This window comes from Epinephelus fuscoguttatus, linkage group LG24 (genome assembly GCF_011397635.1).
Source record: "Epinephelus fuscoguttatus linkage group LG24, E.fuscoguttatus.final_Chr_v1".
NCBI lineage: Eukaryota > Metazoa > Chordata > Actinopteri > Perciformes > Serranidae > Epinephelus > Epinephelus fuscoguttatus.
The window spans coordinates 2,645,970-2,665,884 of record NC_064775.1 but is presented as its reverse complement, the minus strand read 5'-3'; the positions used below and the strand labels follow the sequence as shown (position 1 = coordinate 2,665,884).

The window sequence follows — 19,915 nt, the reverse complement described above, 5'->3', positions numbered from 1 at the left end:
ATTTGAGGAAATTCCCTCAAGGTGTTCTTGAGATATCGTGTTTACAAGCTTTCGTTGGTGCAGAGGCATAATTTGTGGGTACACAAGAAAAAGAACAACTTAGTTCTACTCGATTAGATGTGTTGTAACCTTAGCAGTAATTTGCCATTTAAAGCACATGCTCACCCTTACCATTGGACATTTTGAAGACAACCAAAAAGTCGTTTGATTCCTTGGTCTGATAACATGACGTCCTCAAGGTTGAGCCATATTTTCCGCTCTTTGGACTGAGCCACCACATAGGCCACAGCACAGCAAGGTAAAGGATCAAAACTCTTTCCACTGAGATCAAGCCGATAGTCCAGTTTGTCCAGAAGTTGGATGCATGCTTCAGCACACTGGGACTCATACAAGCACTGACATAAGAACAGTATGTCCACATCAAGTCCATCGTCCTCAGTATCAGCCTTACACAGACAAGGAAAAAATGTGGTTATCATTTCCTTGAAGAACCAGTTAGATGTATTCTTGAGCTCCTCAGCTGGAATCAGATACTTCATCAAACTAGGGCTCGTCTCATTCAACAGTCTACACATGAAAGGGATCAGGTGCTTCATGTGTTTCTTCTCCTCAGTGAGGCATTGCTGAAAAACATCCTTGATTTTATCTGGGTTCTTCAAGAGCCACAGTGCTGCAAAAAACTCCTGCATTGTGTAATGGAGAAATGCGTAAGTGGTCGTTGTCTCAGTAGGGGCGGTTTTGATAACAAGTGGTTTCAGGAAGGAAAGGACGCAGCTGTCTTCACAGGGATTCTCTGTCAAGGTCACGGTTTTTCCTTCAGTTGCATGAAAAGCAACCTTGGCCAAAGACAATATCTCCTCACTCTTGTTGCTGATGAAGGAATTTAGATGTTTGGTTTTTGTGTTGCTATTTCTTTGAAGGGAAAGACGAACAATATTGATGTAGATTTCTGTGATAGTGCATGAAGAGCTTTCCGGTGTCTCAGATGAAAAGCAGGCAGCCACCATCAGTGCATACATTGGGACATGACAAAGAGTAAACAACTCCATGTTGCTCAAAACCTTCTTCTGCTCTTCGCCTAGCATTACAGACAGGTATGCTTTAATGATCTGCTCACTAAAGCCTTTCACTTCCACTCTGAGAAAGTCCTCAGACAGGAACTCTTCTTCATCATCTGGTCTGCAAGTCATGATGATCTTGGCGTCAGGTAGTAGGTCCTTGTCAACAAGTCTCTTCACCACTGATGAAGACAGATCGGTGATTCCATCAAAAATGAGTGTAACATTGTCAGAGTTGTTCTTTATGTCCTGTAAGACCTCTTCTTTGCCTTCATCCGGTTCACTGAACACGTTGAAAAGAAGATCCTCCAAGCTTGCGTCCTTCCTGATGTGAGATGTTTCCCTCATGTCAAAGTAAAACATGTAATCGAGCTCCTCGTTGTCTCTTTGTGCCCAGAGGTTCAACATTTCTCGACTGAGTGCTGTCTTTCCAATTCCAGGTTTACCAACCACGAGTATGTTTTCATCTCTTTTCAGCAGATCACTTGGAGTGGTTTCTGCTTTGTTCTCAGGGACGTATGTCATGAGCTTTTTAGGGCGACTCAACTTGCTTTTCTTGCTCTTAAGCTTCTTTATTTTCGATGGAGAGACAGTTTCTTGTGTGTCTAATACAAGTGGCATGTATGACAGATCAGGTTTGTTGTTTTCTTCAAACAGATTTTTGTTTGCCATCCAAAACTCATTTGATATTTTCTGTGCTTTTGACTTCAGCTTTGCCTGATACCGGTGGCACGGCCTTGAGCCTAAAGGAAAAACAAAAGTGAGTAAATCAATATGAATTAACTGCTGTGCCCCAACACTAAATAATAGATAAATATCTGCACACAGACACATTAAAGTGCATTACATAATGTCAGCAAATCAAAGATAAATGACAAATACATGACACATGATCAGTCAGAATTCTGCTTCAAAATACCTTGTAAGTAGCTTGTATCCATTTGTGTGTCTTCCTTGAAAGGAAAGCAGCTGATCCAGGGGTGCAGGTCAACCTGTAAGGTCCGTTCCCTTGTAACGTAAACAATCCTGAGAAACTCATAGCAGGCTGCTTCCCCCTTTTTTTTGACTGAATCCAGTATTTTTCTGGTTTGTCTGTAGTCAGTTTTCTCTGCCTCTATGTCGCGGACTTCCTCATCACCGAGAACTTCTTTCTGATTTAAGTTCTCCAGGATCACTGGGAGATTCTTTAAACTCCCCACGAGACGGGATCGGGCGTTCTTGACATAACTTGAAGCAGACTGTGTTGTCAAAGCCATGTGTCCTTACTTTTGTATGCTCCGCACACAGATCTAACTTCAGTGACCTGTAGAAAAATACCAAGTTTGATAAAATGTTAATTCCAACAATTACTTGGGAATGTATTAACAATTATATAAAAAGTCTAAAATCCCAATCTTTAATTTTACATTAAAAAAATTCCCCTAAAGAGACCAAAACAAAACATGAATTTATCCCGCTGAATAGTCTTGTCAGGGAGGCCACAGTGTAACAAGGCTCCCTTTTAGATCTTTAGCTGATGAAATAATGACAACCTTATCTTTAAATTTAGAAAGGATCAGATTAGTTACAGCATATGTGTAAGGAGCTTCATGTATGCTCTTATCCAAGATTATGTAACAATTCACAAGGTTTCTCAGTGTTAGAAAATTCTTAGAATTGTGACTTTTTATTAGAATTTCCCTTAAAGTTAAGACTGGTCTTTGTAAAGATAAAAGTTACTCACAGAGCATCTTAAAAGAGCCCCTAAGAAGAAAAACTGTTGGGAGCAGGGAGGAGAACTTTTAAGAGGGTGTAGAGTTTCTTAATCAGAGGAGAAAATGGTGGAAACACAGAGAGGTCTGAGAAATGTTCTCCAAACACTGGAGGACAGTGAGTAAATGAAATGCCACTGATTAGATGCAGGGATAATATGTGACGTTGATGTCATTAAGGATACACACACATTTCCCACCTGATGCTATAACACCAGAAATAAAGTGATCACAAAACTGAGATATTTGGAAAACTGTAAAATCTCAACAGTGCAGCAGCGATGAGTTGAGTCTGTCTCAATCTTCCATCACCGGAGTGATCACACTAACAATGACATCCCAGTCAGCAGTTCATCTCATTTCCACTGGGTGTCCTCGCACCTTACAGGCTCACAAAATTTTCCTGATGACAAGATAAAACAAAAAAACAACAAAGTCAAGTCAAAGCAGCTTGAAACTGAAACTTACAGGCACCGCTAAAGGCTGGAGAACCTGTGCATGTTTTGAGATGAACAGTGGCATGAAAAAGGTTTGACCCCTGGTCAGCATTTCGTATACTGCGAATAGTTACGTGAGTAGATGAACTGATCTCCAAAAGGCAGTAAGTTAAAGACGAAACATGCTTATCAACGTTTTAGAGGAGATCAGTGTATTATTTTTGTTTGTTTGGACACTCCAAGGAGGGAGGCCAGAACGGGAGTTATGCGCTCCTTCTTACGTGCTCCAGTTAAGAGACGAGCAGCAGCATTTTGAACCAACTAGAGACGTGTGAGGGAGGACTGGCTGGCTCCAAAATAAAGTGCGTTTCCGTAATCCAGCCGAGACATGATGAAGGCATGGATTAGGGTTTCAAAGTGCTGTTGTGCTAGAAAGTGCTTAACCTTTGCCAGCTGCCTAAGGTGAAAAAAGCTGGACTAAACTAATGCACCAATTTGCCGATCCAATTTAAAATCACTGTCCATCTTAAAACCCAAGTTTGAAACTGTTGGCTTCACATAATATGCCAAGGGGCTCAAGCCAAATGTTCATCCAGGGCCATCCAGGCTTTAATGTCTTCGAGACACAACAGAAGTGGTTTAAGCGAGAAAGCATCTTTCTTCTTCAGCGGTACGTATATCTGACCATCGTCAGCATAACAGTGGAAAGAAATACCATGCTTTCTGAGGATGGAGCGCAGGGGCAGTGAGAAAAGCAGGGGCCCTAAAATTGAACCCTGTGTAACCTTGTCCCTACAATCAGCAGATTTCAAGATCGGCAGATGGATTTAATTTTGGTTTAACTGTTGCTAAAATCACATATCTGCTATCATTAAATTCTGATTAAACCGCCCCAGAGTCCATTTGGAAGTGGACCGAGACCCACCTTTTCGGCCGGTCTTGTGTTTGTTTTAGTCCGCACCAGGGTTTGATTGACAACTGCCACACCAGCCAAAACGAACCATACTAACAAACAGACTCGAGTTCAAACAGGTTAGGTGTAAAAAACACAATTATTCAATAACAGCCAACGTCTTTGTACAATGAGTGGGCACAAACAGGTCGGCCTGCATTGTCTCTTCTTCATCTACCTTTAAGGAACACTGTTCTGCTCCTCTTCCTTCCTTCCTCACCTGTATGAAGCAGAGTTTCCCATCGCTCAGTGAGGTTTAGTTGACTTCTCTGTCTGTTAGGAAGTTGGAGGTTTTATAAATCCATCCGTACAGCATTGTGCATAAAGTCCACACACTTCCTAGTCTGACTTACTTTCACTTGCGCTGCATTCTCTAAGAGGAAGTCTTCATGCTGGTAGTGTCCCCTGACATCCACAAGATGGCACTGCTGGATGAGAAACCACCAACTGAGAGACGTTCAGCCTCACAGCAGGGCAGTCTGACACAATAGTGAACTGAAAAATAGATTCTGAACATTATAGATTTTTCATCGTGTGCACAGAACAAATGGCCCCTAGCAAAAAATATTTTGCTTTGGTGCAAATCAAGGTGACAACAGGAGCAATGGAGAGACAAAAGGGGAATGGTTTTACACCAGTAAGGATTTTCAGCTTCAATAATTCGTTCATCAAGATGTGATGTGTGATACAAGTGTTCCCTTGAATCATTTTGAGGAGTGAAACTTAGAAATCTTTGCACACCCACACAGTGCAGATTCCCCTTTGTCCCTATTCTGAATCAGCAGGGGAAGTGGGCGGACCTGTTGGTTGAGTGTCTTCAGAGTGCAAAGTTTCCGTGTGTGCACAGAGCAGCAGCGTCCTGCACCAGCGGCTCGGAAAACGCTCTCCTGTTGGGACAGAGGCAGAGACATTTACGATCCTGTCGCTGGGGCTCAGACAAGATGGCCGAGAGGAAAGCCGTCCTGTTCAACTTCTGGGGAGTTGCCGTCTCTTCCAGACTTCGTGCAGTTTTCCACAAGTTTGAGCAGTTGCACAACCTGCCAGGGTAAGAGACTACTGTTATGTAACATCTGTACACTGTAAAAAATAAAAGCAGGAGAGGAATTCAGCTCATGTAACTGAGGCGTTATATTTAATAATCTTTTCAAAAATAGAACAAATCTTTTATTTTTTTCAGTGTGACAGTGAAAGAAGTTAAAATCAGAGTGAACACACTGTGCAGTTGGAAACAAGTTTAGAAAGCAGGTGCACAAACTACATGGCCAAAAGTTAATGGAAAACTAAACTAAATTAACATTTATAAATATGACAGCTTGAAGAATAAAACTGAAAAAGAGGAGAAAATGTTTTTTGCATTAAGAGAATATGGTCAGGATTTTGAGGAAAATATCATTTTGAGAATTAGTAAAGTTAATGGGCCCTATTTAGATGGTCTAAAGCGGACGGTGGAGGGCGCATAGTCCATGTCGCAAGTGTCATTGCTATTTAGATGCAGGCGCAGTTGTCATTTTCACGCCCTGCGCCCTCGTCGTCTAACGAGCAAATGAACTTGTGCTCCTCTGGGTGCGTTGGTCTAAAAATGAGGAGTGGTCAGGCGCAGTCATGGGCGTTGCTAGTTAGATGACGTAAAAAGCAAATGCGCCAGTGACCAACAAAAACCTGGGCTAAAGTCAACGGTGCAGTATTTCGCTGTTAAACAAGTTAGTAATATGCGTCTCTAGGCGGGTGCACAACGCGCGTGCACTCTGCTCAGACACACACGGAGCAGCCACACATACGCAAAAGATAACAAATAAAAATATGATTACAATGTGAAAGGTTATTATTGTGCACATTAAAATATTTATCAGAAACACGTCTTAATGGTCAGTCATTAATCAGAATGATCTAATTGCAGTAATAATGATCATCATAATCTGGGAGGTCTGCTTGCAGTGTCTGAATATACGGAACTGCGAGCAGGCCTCCACGGGCTGATGATGCATAGCCTGTAAAATGAACTTGTCTTTCCCAGTTGAATTGTGACCATGTTGGCATGTAAATCACAAAATCAAAGATGTGAAAACGTTTGATAAACTTTATTTTGACATAAACACAACAATAACCAGCCTCTGTGAACTAAAAACGTAAACTTATAGCCCTACAAGTACAAATGTATATGTGAAAAAAAGCTTTTAGAAGGTAAAACTGAAGATCATCTTGTCAGGAGGAGGATGCTCCGCAGCCAGTGCGCAGCCAGACCCGATGGGCCCGGGTGCAGCCACCGGACCAGCCCTTCCTGCACCTTAAGGCGGGGGTGGGGGGGATCAGGATGCTGGAGAGGGAGCTGGGCTCTCTAACCTCCCGGGTTACAGTAAAATAAATTGCCAAACGTGCCAAACGGTGCCAATCCCCTTTGATCTGACATCAGATGTGACGGGACAGTCGATACAGAGATACATTTATCGTCTCCTCAGCTGTAAAACGCTCACTCTTTCCAGTTGGTAGGTCCGCCATCTAACTAGCTCTCCGCCATGCGCTCCAATCGCGCCTCATTTAAAGGGAATGAGAGGTGACACTCTGATTGGCTTATTGAATAATACACCCAACACACACCCATGACTAATTCACAGAGTAAGTCCAACCCTTTTAGTCTCTCCGCCATGGCGCACAGTCTGAAAACGTACTGTCTAACTAGCAAGCGACTGGGACACGCCCATGCGCTGCACGCCTGGCGCTTTGCATTTTAGACCATCTAAATAGAGCCCTAAATGTTGAGAATAAAACCGAAAGTTCAAGATAAAGTTAAAATAGTGAAAATAAAGACAATGTTGAGCATAGTTTAAATGAAAACCAAAAGATGATAATAAAGACTCAAGACTAGTTGGACTATTGAGAATAAATGAAATTATAAGCATTGGCACACTTTAGTCTTGACATTTTAACTTTATTCATGAAATGGTATTTCTTCTTCGGACTCTATTATTGAAATGGTATTTCTACTTCGGACTCTTTTCTTGAAATGGTATATCTACTTTGGACTCTATTCATGAAATGGTATTTCTACTTTGAACTCTTTTCTTGAAATGGTATTTCTACTTTGGACTCTTTTCTTGAAATGGTATTTCCACTTTGGACTCTACTCTTGAAATGGTATTTTTACTTTGGACTCTTTTCTTGAAATGGTATTTCTACTTTGGACTCTACTCTTGAAATGGTATTTCTACTTTGGACTCTATTATTGAAATGGTATTTCTACTTTGGACTCTATTATTGAAATGGTATTTCTACTTTGGACTCTTTTCTTGAAATGGTATTTCTACTTTGGACTCTATTCATGAAATGGTATTTCTACTTCGGACTCTTTTCTTGTAATGGTATTTCTACTTTGGACTCCATTCATGAAATGGTATTTCTTCTTTGGACTCTTTTCTTGAAATGGTATTTCTTCTTCGGACTCTACTATTGAAATGGTATTTCTTCTTCGGACTCTATTCATGAAATGGTATTTCTACTTTGGACTCTATTCTTAAAATGCTATTTCTACTTTAATCTTGACATTTGGGCTTTATTCTTGAGATGGTATTTGTACTGTGTATCATACCATTGCAGTAGGTGCTGTCCGGCCAACAGGCAGCTAATCATAACATTGTGAAAGTTACGTCCAGCTGCGTTACAAACTGACGCCACCTTGCAGCATACCATACCGCCGTCAAAGGCGGCTTTTGGCATCAGGTGTCTGACACTTAAATCACTGGCAAAGCGATGCTATTTGATGACTTAGGAATGAAATCGCTGGTATGTTTAACCTCCCTTCAATGTCACCATATGGATTCATATTAATGGTAAAGACTTATTTTACCTCAGATAAACATGATACACCTTTTCCCATGTGGGCACACATGGGACTGACAATATTTGGACAATGTCAGCATTACCATTTACAACACTCACACTGCCTCTGATATCTCCAAACGACAAGTTACCATCAGAAATGTAAAATAGGGAGAAAGACCAGCAACGATCTTCACCCTCTTGTTCAATTCCTGGTAAAGAATTATTGTGATGTCAAAGCACCACATAAAATCTCAGCATTTTACACAACCGTCCTCAGCAACAAGATACAAAGGCAAAATTAAAATGGCAATGAGAACGTAATATGCATTTATCTAAGGACTGACAACTAAAATCAGAGATACATGAAATAATATGATGACTATTAAAAGTATAAATGTTAAAGACTTAGTCAGGTTGACACATTTCTTTAGATGTCTCTAGTTGTGTTGTTTGTGTCACTGTGATTTCTTAGTGGTTTCCTGTCCAGTGTGGCATCCCAGAAGGACAGCGCCATGAGCCGGGCGGAGAGAGGCGAGATCACGCTGTCTCAGGTGGGTCAAGAATGGAAGAATTTAAGTGGAAAAATTAAAAGGTCGCTTTTTTTTTTATTGTTATTATTGTTATTTTGCATCATGAGGAAAAAAAAGTCAAAATGTTGGGAATGAAGTCAACCTTTCAGTGCTGGTGGCATGCAAAACAAAAAATAAATCAGATAAGGACAGTTTTCTTTGCATTTCAAGGATAAAGTTCAAATGTTAAGAATAAAGTTGGATTATGATTTTGACAATTGTTAAAATTTAAAAAAATAAAGCTGACATCCAGTTAAAGGGCTAGGTGCGAAACAGATTTTATTTTTTGTCTGTTTGTCTTTTGCATTTTGAAAATAACATTTTGACTTTTATCAACATTTGACTAAATGTTGATAATAAAGTCAAAATGTTGAGTCTGCAGTTCAAATGTTGAGAATAAAATTCAGATGTTGAGAATAAAATGCAAATGTCAAGAGTAAAAACGAAATGTTGAGAAAAGTATTTAGAATAGAATAATTTTGCTGAAATTTAGCAAATAAACTCAAAATTTCACAAATAAAATCTCACATTCAGTTTAAATGCCAAGTGTGAAACCAATGTGTTTTTTTTGTCTGTTTAATGTTGAGAATGAAATTAAAATGTTTAGAATATAGACAAAATGTAAGACGAAATGTCATAAACGTAATGCCATAAATGTTGAGAATAAAGTTTAAATGTTGAAAATAAAATATAAATGTTTATAAAAAAAGTTCCAATGTTGAGAATGAAATTCAAATGTTTAGAATATAGACGCAATGTAAAGAATGAAGTTGAAAAGTCGTAAATGTAATGTCATAAATGTTGAGAATAAAGTTCAAATGTTGAGAATAAAGTTTAAATGTTAAGAATAAAATTTAAATCTTGAGAATAAAGTTTAAATGTTCAGAATAAAATAGAAATGTTTATAAGACAAGTTCCAATATTGAGAATGAAATTCAGATGTTTAGCATATAGACAAAAAGTTTAGAATGAAGATGAAAGGTCATAAATGTAATATTGTAAATGTTGAGACTAAAGTTCAACTGTTGAAAATAAAGTTTACATGTTGAGAATAAATCTGTAATATAATTTTGACAATTAAATTGAAATTTAGAGATTAAAGTTGAAATGTCAAATTTCGAATTAAGTGCCAGGTGTTAAACCTATTTTTTTTTCTGTCTGCTTTTTGCATTCTGATAAAATCAAAATGTTAATAATGAAATTCAATTGTTAAGAGTAAAGTAAAAAAAATCAAGATTATAGTCAAACTTTTGATCGAACTCATCACTGTGTGTGTAGATGATCCCGGCCTTTGAGGAGGAGTGTGTGACGAAACAGGTCAAGGGTTTGACTCTGCCGTCTGATTGGTCCATCAGCGGCCTGTTGGAGGAGCTCAGAGAGGCGATGATGGACGTCCAACCAGCTGTGTTGAAGACAGCCGCCAGTCTGCGTCACAGTGGTACACCAGTTCATCCCTGCTCTTTTTTTTATGTGAAATTTTTCCTGTCGTCATTTACATGCAAACACAAACACCTCATCACATTTTTATCTTCCTTCCCATCAGGGTTACTGACAGCCGTGTTGGCCAATCACTGGGTAGATGACAGTGCAGCCAGGGACAGTCAAGCCCGCCTTCTGTGTCAGCTGGGCTGCCACTTTGATCTGATTCACCAGTCCTGTCGAACGGGTCACAGGGTCCCCGAGCCCGCCATGTTCAACTCTGCTCTGCAGCACCTGGGAGTGACATCACAGCAGGTAGACTGTAAATATATCTACACATAGTAACAGGCGTTCATACTACGAGCTACACAGCTTCAGTGCCCCTAGGTACATTATTGCAGAGTTGCCATTTAAGTGTTGCTCAGGCGCCTGTTAACAAAGTTGTCACAGGCTTGCTACCTGCCACCTGCACCTTGACTGAACATCAACTCAAGTTTGTATGGGTTAGGAGTGAGTTACTGCCCCAAAGGAGTTCAAGTATCTCAGGGTTTTGTTCATGAGTGAGGGTAGAATGAAGCGCGAGATGGATCGGCAGTTTGGCGCTGCGTCTGCAGTGATGTGGTAAATAACTACTGTCGTGCTGAAGAGGGAGCTGAGCCTGAAGCTTTCAATTTACTTTTCCTTTCCAGAAGGACAGCCAGTACAGGATGGTGAGTCTGTCTGTCTCTGTTTCAGGCTGTGTGGCTGGATGCAGATGAGGAGGGTGTGAAGGCAGCCGAGGGAGTGGGGATGAAGGCCATCTTGGTGGAAAACCTGGACGACGCACTGAACAAACTGGCCATCTTTACTGGAGTGCAGGTGTGGACCAGAATGCTTTGAACTTGTATTTCAGAGGAAGGATAAACAGAAACAGGACACTGACTTGTACCTCGTCTTGTGTCTTGTTGTTCGCACCTTGTGTTTCATTCTTTCATTTTAAGACACAGTTTTGTCCCTGTACCTCTTTTAAACGCCTCTATGCCGGGAAATAGCCCTGACCTGAGGCATTAAGTTTTCGGGTTGTCTGTCTGTCCAGCACAATTCTCGTGAATGTAGTATGTCAAGAATGCTTTGAGGGAATATTTTCAAATTTGCCGAAAATGTCCACTGGACTCAAGTCTGTTCCTGAGATATGACTCTGAATAATGGCCGGAAAGGTGTTTTATACAGAACATTTATGATGTCACAGTGAAGCTGACCTTTGACCTTTTCGATACAAAATGCCATTACTACATTAATTTATCCTGTTAGACATTTGTGTGAAATTCTGTCATAATTAGAGTGTGAATTCTCGAGTGATGGCCAAAAACATGTTTTGTGGGGTCACAGTGACCTTGACCTTTGTCAAGGTTTGAGTCTGATCATTTCACTCTTGAGTCCAAGTGGATGTTGAGGCCAAATTTTAGAAAAATCCTTTAAGGCCTTCTTGGGATATTGCCTTCAAGAGAATGAGACATATTTTGACACTGACCTTGACCTTTGAGCACAAGTTCTAATCAGTTTATTCTTCAGTCCAAGTGGAAGGTTGTGTTAAATTTAAAGAAATTCCCTTGAGGCATTATTGAGATATTGCACCTACGAGAAAGAGAAAGACAAGGTCACAGTGACCTTGACCTTTGAAGACCAAAATCTAATCACATCATGCTTGAGGTCAAGTGAAAGTTTGTGCCAAATTTGAGGAAATTCCCTCCAGCTGTTCTTGAGATATTGCGTTTGCAAGGATGAAATGGTTACAAGGTCACAGCGAAGCTGACCTTTGACCCTTGACCATCAAAATTCTCATTCTGGTCTCATTTGGGTGAACACAATATCTCAAGAACACCTTGAGGGAATATTTTCAAATTTGGCAAAAACGTCCACTGTAAGTCATGTATGAACTGATTAGAATTTGGTGGTCAAAAGTCAAAGGTCACTCGGATTTCTTTTGTCTCATTGTGGTGAACACAATATCTCAAGAACACCTTGAGGGAATTTCTTCAAATTTGGCACAAACATTCACAACGACTCAAGGATGAACTGATTCAAATTTGGTAATCAAAGTAAAAGGTCAAGGTCACTGGGATTTTGTCTGTCATTTTGTGAATGCGATACTTCAAGAACACCTTGATAGAATATTTTGAACTTTGGCACAAACAAAATGGATTTAAGGACAAACTGATTAGATCTGTGTTGTCAAAGGTCAAGGTCACTGACCTTGCGTTGGTCTCCTTCTGGTGGGCGTGGTATCTCAAGAACAGTATGAGGGAATTTCTTCAAATTTGGCACAAACATTCACTATGAGTCAAGGATGAATATTTTGGTAAAGTTTTCATCTGTTCTGAATTGTATTCCTTGTTTTTGATTTGTTTTTAGTCATCTCTGTTTATCTCATGTAATACCTTTAATGTCAGTGTTTTATTGTTGCTACTTTAGGTTTTATGTTGTCCGATAAGCACTTTGAACATATTGTTTTTGTGCTATACTAATGTGAGCGTGTGTGTTTCAGGCTATTGGAGCAGAGAGTCCTCCACCATCCTGCAGCCCTGATGAAGTGTCTCATGGATATGTCACCATTAAGGTAATAATCTGCATCAGTGTCAACGCTGAATTCTCACTGTTTTCTCTTTAGTAAATGGCTGAAATGTCTTGTAACACTGACGGGAAATGTCATCACCTTTATTGTTGATGTCCACTCAGTGTTGATTGTAAATGTAGTCGATTGACGCGACAAATCGTCCAGTGCATGCTATAGCAAATTTTAGTTGCCTTAGATTAGTTATTTATGGTCTCAAAGTTTGAGAGTTTAAGCTTTTCAAATGATCAGTAAGTATGTGCTCGTAAATCAGCCCTTAAACCTGTCGAACACCTGCAGAAATGACAGCTGGAATTCACCTTCACCTGTCACCTTGACTTTAATTTCTGATACATGAAATGGTCTCACTCGATTCATTTACAGATTAAAAACAAACAGAAAACATAATGACTAAAAGTTGGCTAAAATGTTTTGATTTTTTGGTCGACTAACATATTTTAAATTTTCGTCATTTTAAATGTTTAAAATTTTTGGCAAATGAAACATTTTGAATTTTTGTTGATTAAAACATTTTGAATTTTGGTTGACTAAATGAAGTGTGTGTTTGGTTTGTCAGCCTGGTGTGAGGACTCATTATGTTGAAATGGGATCAGGTCCACCAGTCCTGCTGTGTCATGGCTTCCCTGAGAGCTGGTACTCGTGGAGGTTCCAGGTAACATGATAATATCTTACCTGGACTTAACTCTTATCATAGGGTGCTGGTGATACTGAAAGCTAATAGTGAAGAAGATCTGAGATGAGACAAGTGACAATGTGCACCGACTTGAAATTCACCATTCTGTAACTTTCAATCAGCGACCTTTGCCAGGGATCTGTAGGGGAATTCCCGGAGTGGGAGGACACTAAAACTCTAAATTTATATAGTAACTAAGGCTGTCAGAAAAATGGAGTGCAGTAAAAGTACAATATTACCCTCTGAGATGTCATGGAGTAGAAATAAAGTATCTGTTTTTGGTGTGTTTGTTTTACCTTTGTGCCTGAACGTTGTTCACACTCTCTCTGGTAGATCCCAGCCTTGGCAGCAGCAGGGTTCAGGGTGCTGGCTCTTGACATGAAGGGATACGGAGAGTCCACAGCACCCCCAGGTGGCCTACCAATCAAAGAACACCTTAATGATGATTTACAAATAATATTATTAACTTTAAAATTATTAACTGTCTTTTTTTTCCATTGACAGACATAGAGGAATATTCTCAGGAGCAGCTCTGCAAGGTACAAACTCACCAACATATACCTCATTTAATGGCGTGATCAGACAAATATTAAAAGAAACACACATTAGGCATTGAGGTTGATTGTGCTTGTCTTCGTTTTACCAATGAATAAATAAAATACTTAATTGTAAAGTACGACAAACCATCTCTCTAAGGTATACCAGAGTTTTTTAAGTTTGGGGGACCCAATTATTATGCTTCTTATTAATCTTTGAGAGCATTCTTGAGGGACTACAGGTATGCAACAACAGAGAAAAAGTGACATGGGTCTCCTGCATGGGCGTGGCAACCTGGCTCAATAGCAACTCCAAACAGTTTTCAAAGTAAAAGCTCCCAGCTTTATATTGCACATAGAAGTATGAAATTTGGACGGTATATGTAACCTATATATTTTCAGGCATACAAAAAAAAGCTTCTTGGAGGTATATTCGAAGTGTAGTTACGGTTCCTAGGATAGTGAAGAAATGGCACCGCCTTACTCTACCTTTGATTGGCTTGCCATGACATTCTTACCCTAACCTTAACCAATCTCACTCCTCTTGCAAAACCTAACCAATCCAGCCAATGACGACAACGAGTATCAGCTAATCATAGAGAGTAGAGCAGCTCCTTCCCTTGCTATCTCCCCAAAACAAAAAATACATATCTCATAGAGACGATAGTATTTTTCATCACTTTGTGTTTAGTATCCTTGCTTCACTTGTACATAGAAAACCTCTCAAGTTGATAAGCTTCAGTTTGAGCTCAATTTGATCTTTGTACCTTAAAAATGACACTTGGTTTTACCTTAATGTGTCACTATACCTCAAATCAGAGAAAATGGCGTGCATGTGAGTCCGGAAGTGTTGAATTCCCCAAAGTTTTATGTTAGAAATGTAAAGAATGGGTCCCGATCATTGAGAAACTGTCGGATGCTAACTTGAATATGTTGAGAAATTTGCATAATTAGCATTCATTAGCATACTCACCCATACAGACTATATTTCAGCAACTGCTTGGCTGATTTGGACAGTATCAAGGTGGTCTTTAGGGATTACCTAGGACGCTGAATCCATTCTCCATTTACATTTTCCAGATTCAAAATGGCTGTTTAAACTAGATGTAGCCGTCTGATTTTGATTAATTTTAAGTGTAATTAGAGGTTTTAGAGGACGTTGGATTGATTGGACAGATTCTCTCTGGGAGAGAACCAGAGGGAGGGCGTGAGGACGGCAAGATTTGTGCCCACAGTCATCTGTCTGCTTTCCGCCAGTGTCCCCTTATCTCTGGATGTGTAGCTGTGGACTTTTACCTGTTTAGTCGGGGATTTCGTAGGGCAAGACTTGGCAAAAAAAGTAGTGGGATCTTTATTAATGTGTAAGTTAATCAAATTCAGTGCTCCATACTGTCAGGTACTTTTAGTCATATTCTGGGTAGATGGACCAAGTAGAACAATATTAAATGCCATAAAACATGTTTTTCTCTCTTTTCAGGATTTAATCACATTTTTGGACAAAATGGTGAGTGATGAACACATGACATACAATCATGTTAAATTTAATGATGATGCAGGTATTGGTACACCAATAAGCCAAAACCACTGACCAGTAAAGTGAAAAACATTGATCGTCTCTTTACAAAGCAACGTTCTCCTGAGAAATCACCCACCCAAACACTGTTGCAGATCCAGTACATCCCTTCATGGCAATAGCACTGCCCAGTGGCAGTGGGAGCAGGACAGTGCATCATGCCACATCACAAACACTGCTCAGACCTGATGGCACTGTCACCTTAATGACCTGGGAAACATGGCAAAGACCTAAAGGAATCAACTTGGCCTCCAAATTCCCAAGATCCCAATCTGGTACCTTATCTCGCGACCCCATAGGACTAAAAAAAATCTGCTGCCAATTCCCTGTTGCCAGACACTGCAGGACACCCCCACAGGTCCTGTGTCCATGCCTCAACAGGTCTGAGCCGAGTCAGATCTACAGGGGGGCGTCTGATCTAATGGAGCATCCATGGGACATGCCGGTACCTTTCCTCCACTCACGGGACTTAAAGGATCTGCTAGTAGTGCCTTGTGCACAATCTCATAGGACACCTCCATAGGTCCTGTGTCCATGCCTTGACAGGTCAGGGCCAGGTCAGATCCACAGTGGGGCCTCTGATTTGATTGAGCATCCATTGGGTGTGCCAGTACCGCACCTTGCAACCCGCAGGACTGAAAGAACCCACCGCCAATGTCTTGTGCCAAACACCACAGGACACCCCAAGAGGTGCTGTGTCTTTGCCTCAACAGAACAGAGTCAAGTCTGATCCATGGTGTGAACTCAGATCTGAACAAGATGCCAGCACCTCACATCGCAACCCAGAGGCTCCACTGTTGATAGGACTTGGCTCTTACCTGCTAAGATACGACCACAGGACCTCTGGGGGTGTTCTTCTTTGCGTAGCAAGGTCGGGTACCAGCACATCCCACAGATGCTCAATTGGACTGGGATCTGGGCAATTTAGAGGCCAGGTAAATGCCTTAAGCTCTTTGTCAAGTTCCTCAGGTCAATCCTGGTAGTTTTTTGTAGTGTGGAATGGCACATTGTCCTGCTGGAGGAACCACTGCCACTGGGGGGGTACTTGGTCTGTAATGGTGTCCGGATGGGTGGCGTGTCAAGTGGCATCCACATGAATGCTGGATCCAAGGTTTTCTAGCAGAGCTTTGCATTGTCAAGACATGATCAAGGTTATTCACTTCACCTGTCAGGGGGTTTAATGTTGCAAGCTCTGGAGCAAATTGCTGCACGTTCAGTTGATTATCTAACATTTATTTGCTGCCCATGTTGCCTTTCCCAGTTGATACCACAGGTCACCCTGGTGGGTCATGACTGGGGTGGTGCCCTGGTGTGGAACCTGGCTATGTTTTACCCTGAGAGAATCAGGTAAACACACACAGATTAAGAGACACACTTCCAAGATACTTTACAGTGTCGTAAACCATGTTCTTTTGCGTGAAGAGCGGTGGCGTCCCTGAACACTCCTTTGTTCCCTGTGGATCCTTCTGAGAGTTTTTCAGAGAAAGCAAAGTCCATTCCCATATTTGACTACCAGCTCTACTTCCAAAAAGTGGTGAGTAGGTCTGCAGCACGATAACATGCTGATACAGGCCAGATTTTAGATTCAGTGAAAATATTCAGATGTGTTGCTGTGAAATGTTTGTGATAAACTGAAGGATGAAGTGTTCCTTTATGTGTGGAGGAAATTCCTGTCCCTATTAAACCAAATAAACTCTCTAAAAACCCTCTTGGATCAGCTGGAAAAGTGTCACAGGACAGCCACACTTCAAACATATGATCTTAAGACCCTGACACACCAAGCCGACGGCCGACCAAAGTTGGGCAATCCCGCACCGTTGGTACTTTGGCGTCGGCGGCTTTTCGGCCGATTGATGTTGAATCAGCGGCAGAGCTTGTCGGTGAGAGAGTTCACTCTGATTGGCTGTTCAGGTTTTAATTCCTCGCCCCTGTAGCGAATGTAGTAAATCTGCCTGTAGTGAAACCGGGGCTAACTGGTGCTTCCTCCTCAGGCTCCACTTCACTCAGCTGCCCCACAGACCCGCTGCTTCTTCACACTTTAACCTGAATAATAAACCGGAGCTAGCTGGGAGCGGCTAGCGGAGCGTTAGCCGCAGCATGACCGGAGGGAAGCACAGCCAGTTAGCCTCCGCTAGTCTCTGAGCTAGCCCCGGCTCTCCGTTTGGATCCAACCGGAGCACCGAGCCCTGGTTTGTTATTCAGGTTAAAGTGTGAAGAAGCAGTGGGTTTATCAGGCAGCTGAGTGAAGTGGAGCCTGAGGAGGAAACACCGGGACCGTCTGGATGTAATAGTCCGTGGAGGTGCTGCGGTGCTCGGCTGCACAGATAGGAAACCCCTCGGCTGACAGGATGTACCACTCTCTCACTCCGCTCTCTCTCACGCAGGCGCAGAACGTACGTGCTACTTGGCCGTCGGATAGGCTGACCAAACGTCCTCTTTTGCCTGGACTGGGGCGTCCGGGGTTTTTTTTATAAACTGATGATAATGTCCGGTTTTCCGTGTGTATGTGTGTGTGTTAGAGTGCGGCACGGCAGCATATTTCTGTCCGAACCCGAACCGAGCCCGATATTATTTAATGACCAAAGCACTGGGTTTGTGTCACACAGTGGTTACCGCTCAGCTGCGGAGAGGGAGACCTCCGTGTTTGAGACGGGAGCAGGAGGTGGGAGGTTCGACGCTTCTAGCGAGAGAAATAAAACAAAATAAGATAAAATAGAAAAAACCTGTCTCCCTCTTTTATTTTATTTTCAGCGTTTAATCAAGGCGGAGGCGGGCGGCGGGAGGTCCGAGACTTCCAGAGAGGGGAGAGGTAGAAACAAACAGCCAATGTGTGTCTGTGTGTGTTATGTTCAGGTGTTGTCACGTAAATAACAGTGCCCAAGCAATAAACAGGACAGACAATAGGATTTTATTTATTTTTACACTACATTTTCACTGAGAGCTGACCAAATCTGACCTGAGCCCGAATACAATTTATGGCTACATTTTTGACCAAACCCGGCCGACCCGTCCGGTACCATTGGGCTCAGATCACCACACTCTAGTGTGCGTATGTGTCCCCTATTGGGGCCTATCTGAATTTCTGTCTTTGAGAGATATTATTTTGTAATATAACTGAATTTTCTATCCATACATATAAACTTTAAATACATTAAAATTATAAGGCATCTTTGAGTAAACTGCGAGTATCATTTAAGTAGGCTATGTCGTGGCCGGCCAAGTGTCCTCTTTTTTGGAAATCAAAATATGGTCACCCTACTGTCGGATGTAGTCCGTGTAGTGTGTTCAAATGCAACTGACACAGGGTGACGTGAGGCAACATAGACGACGCAACAGTTGGCTTTCGTCGCCGCTAGTTCTTTGATGTCGGTTTGGTGTGTCCGCACCTTTATAAACATTGCTGTGGATGAAACTACCCAACAGTATTTGAACGAGTTCAAGTGAGCACAACCTGAAACATCTACAGCAGTAAAATGACACATTAAAGGGTATCTATGGTATTTTTTAAAATGGGGTGAACGTTGAAAAATACCATAGATACCCTTTAATGCAGCAGAAATATTACTCCAAAAATGTCACTTTTGCGTCAAGTCCATTAAGATACTTTTCCCACAGTGAGGTTTTGAATGCAGGACTTTTACTTGTAGGGGAGTATTTTCACAGTGTGGTATTAGTACTGCTACTGCAGTAAATGATCTGAATACTTCTTCCACCCCTGGTTTTACCTGCCAGCTGTTGCTTTCTGTTGTAATGGCTCCCTCTGGTGGACATTAGCAGGAACTACAACCAGAGCTGCAGACACACATGCACAGATTAAAACATGTTTACAGTTTGTTCCTCTAAATTTATAACTTTAATTTAAATGGATTTATCTAGTCTTCTGACCTTTTGTTTTATTTTATGGATTTATTTTAAATTAAACAAAATTCAATATTCTATTTGTATTATTTTTAACACATTTATTTGAAATACTAAAACCCTTGTACTTTATTTGTATTAATTTTCTTTTTTTCAACCCTTTTTGAGTTAATTTAATGGATTTATTTTCAAAACAAAATCCTTTTATTTTAATATATTTTTATTTTATTATTTTAACATATTTATTTTAAATACTAAAACCCTTGCACTTAATTTATTGATTAATTTTATTTATTTATTATTTATTATATTATTATTGCAGGGTGTAGCAGAGGCAGAGCTGGAGAAAGACTTGGAGAGAACGTTCAAGATTTTCTTCTTCCGCAGTACTGAGGAGGTAACAACACACACACACACACACACACACACACACACACACACACACACACGTAGCGTGTAATATCAAGTGTGTCAGACATATTAATGAATAAATAATTATTTTCCTCTCAGGCGCAGCGTCCTGCTCTCAGCACTGCAGGAGTCTGTGCTCGAGGTGAGATTCAAAGCAAACCTGAAACTGTTCTCACACACACACACACACACACACACACACACACACACACACACACAAACTTTTAAAGCCTGTTAGAAACCTGTGTGTG

The 19,915-nt window shown here is 41.0% G+C and overlaps 2 protein-coding genes across 4 annotated transcripts in view; one reads left to right on the top strand and one right to left on the bottom strand.

The window, feature by feature from the left end:
* The window catches only part of LOC125885175 (uncharacterized), a 38,403-nt gene extending 33,290 nt beyond the window's left edge, over positions 1 to 5,113 (bottom strand). Inside the window, exons 1-5 of one of the 2 annotated variants that reach the window (XM_049570683.1) lie at positions 4,999 to 5,113; positions 4,552 to 4,623; positions 4,419 to 4,471; positions 1,978 to 3,212; positions 172 to 1,801 (exon numbers count right to left, since the gene is read on the bottom strand). In XM_049570683.1, coding sequence (XP_049426640.1) covers positions 172 to 1,801; positions 1,978 to 2,314 — 1,967 coding nt within the window. In that variant the 5' untranslated portion in view covers positions 2,315 to 3,212; positions 4,419 to 4,471; positions 4,552 to 4,623; positions 4,999 to 5,113. The remainder of the gene's footprint in view (positions 1 to 171; positions 1,802 to 1,977; positions 3,213 to 4,418; positions 4,472 to 4,551; positions 4,624 to 4,998) is intronic. The other variant, XM_049570682.1, reaches the window with a different exon arrangement.
* Positions 4,788 to 19,915, top strand: part of ephx2 (epoxide hydrolase 2, cytoplasmic) — a 38,336-nt gene continuing 23,208 nt past the window's right edge. For both annotated transcript variants that reach the window (XM_049570692.1, XM_049570690.1), the window contains exons 1-15: positions 4,788 to 4,835; positions 4,981 to 5,243; positions 8,487 to 8,565; positions 9,862 to 10,021; positions 10,127 to 10,317; positions 10,738 to 10,860; positions 12,527 to 12,598; positions 13,170 to 13,265; positions 13,620 to 13,698; positions 13,791 to 13,825; positions 15,300 to 15,326; positions 16,657 to 16,742; positions 16,818 to 16,929; positions 19,576 to 19,650; positions 19,764 to 19,806. In XM_049570692.1, the coding sequence (XP_049426649.1) occupies positions 4,803 to 4,835; positions 4,981 to 5,243; positions 8,487 to 8,565; positions 9,862 to 10,021; positions 10,127 to 10,317; positions 10,738 to 10,860; positions 12,527 to 12,598; positions 13,170 to 13,265; positions 13,620 to 13,698; positions 13,791 to 13,825; positions 15,300 to 15,326; positions 16,657 to 16,742; positions 16,818 to 16,929; positions 19,576 to 19,650; positions 19,764 to 19,806 (1,474 nt within the window). In that variant the 5' untranslated portion in view covers positions 4,788 to 4,802. The remainder of the gene's footprint in view (positions 4,836 to 4,980; positions 5,244 to 8,486; positions 8,566 to 9,861; positions 10,022 to 10,126; positions 10,318 to 10,737; positions 10,861 to 12,526; positions 12,599 to 13,169; positions 13,266 to 13,619; positions 13,699 to 13,790; positions 13,826 to 15,299; positions 15,327 to 16,656; positions 16,743 to 16,817; positions 16,930 to 19,575; positions 19,651 to 19,763; positions 19,807 to 19,915) is intronic.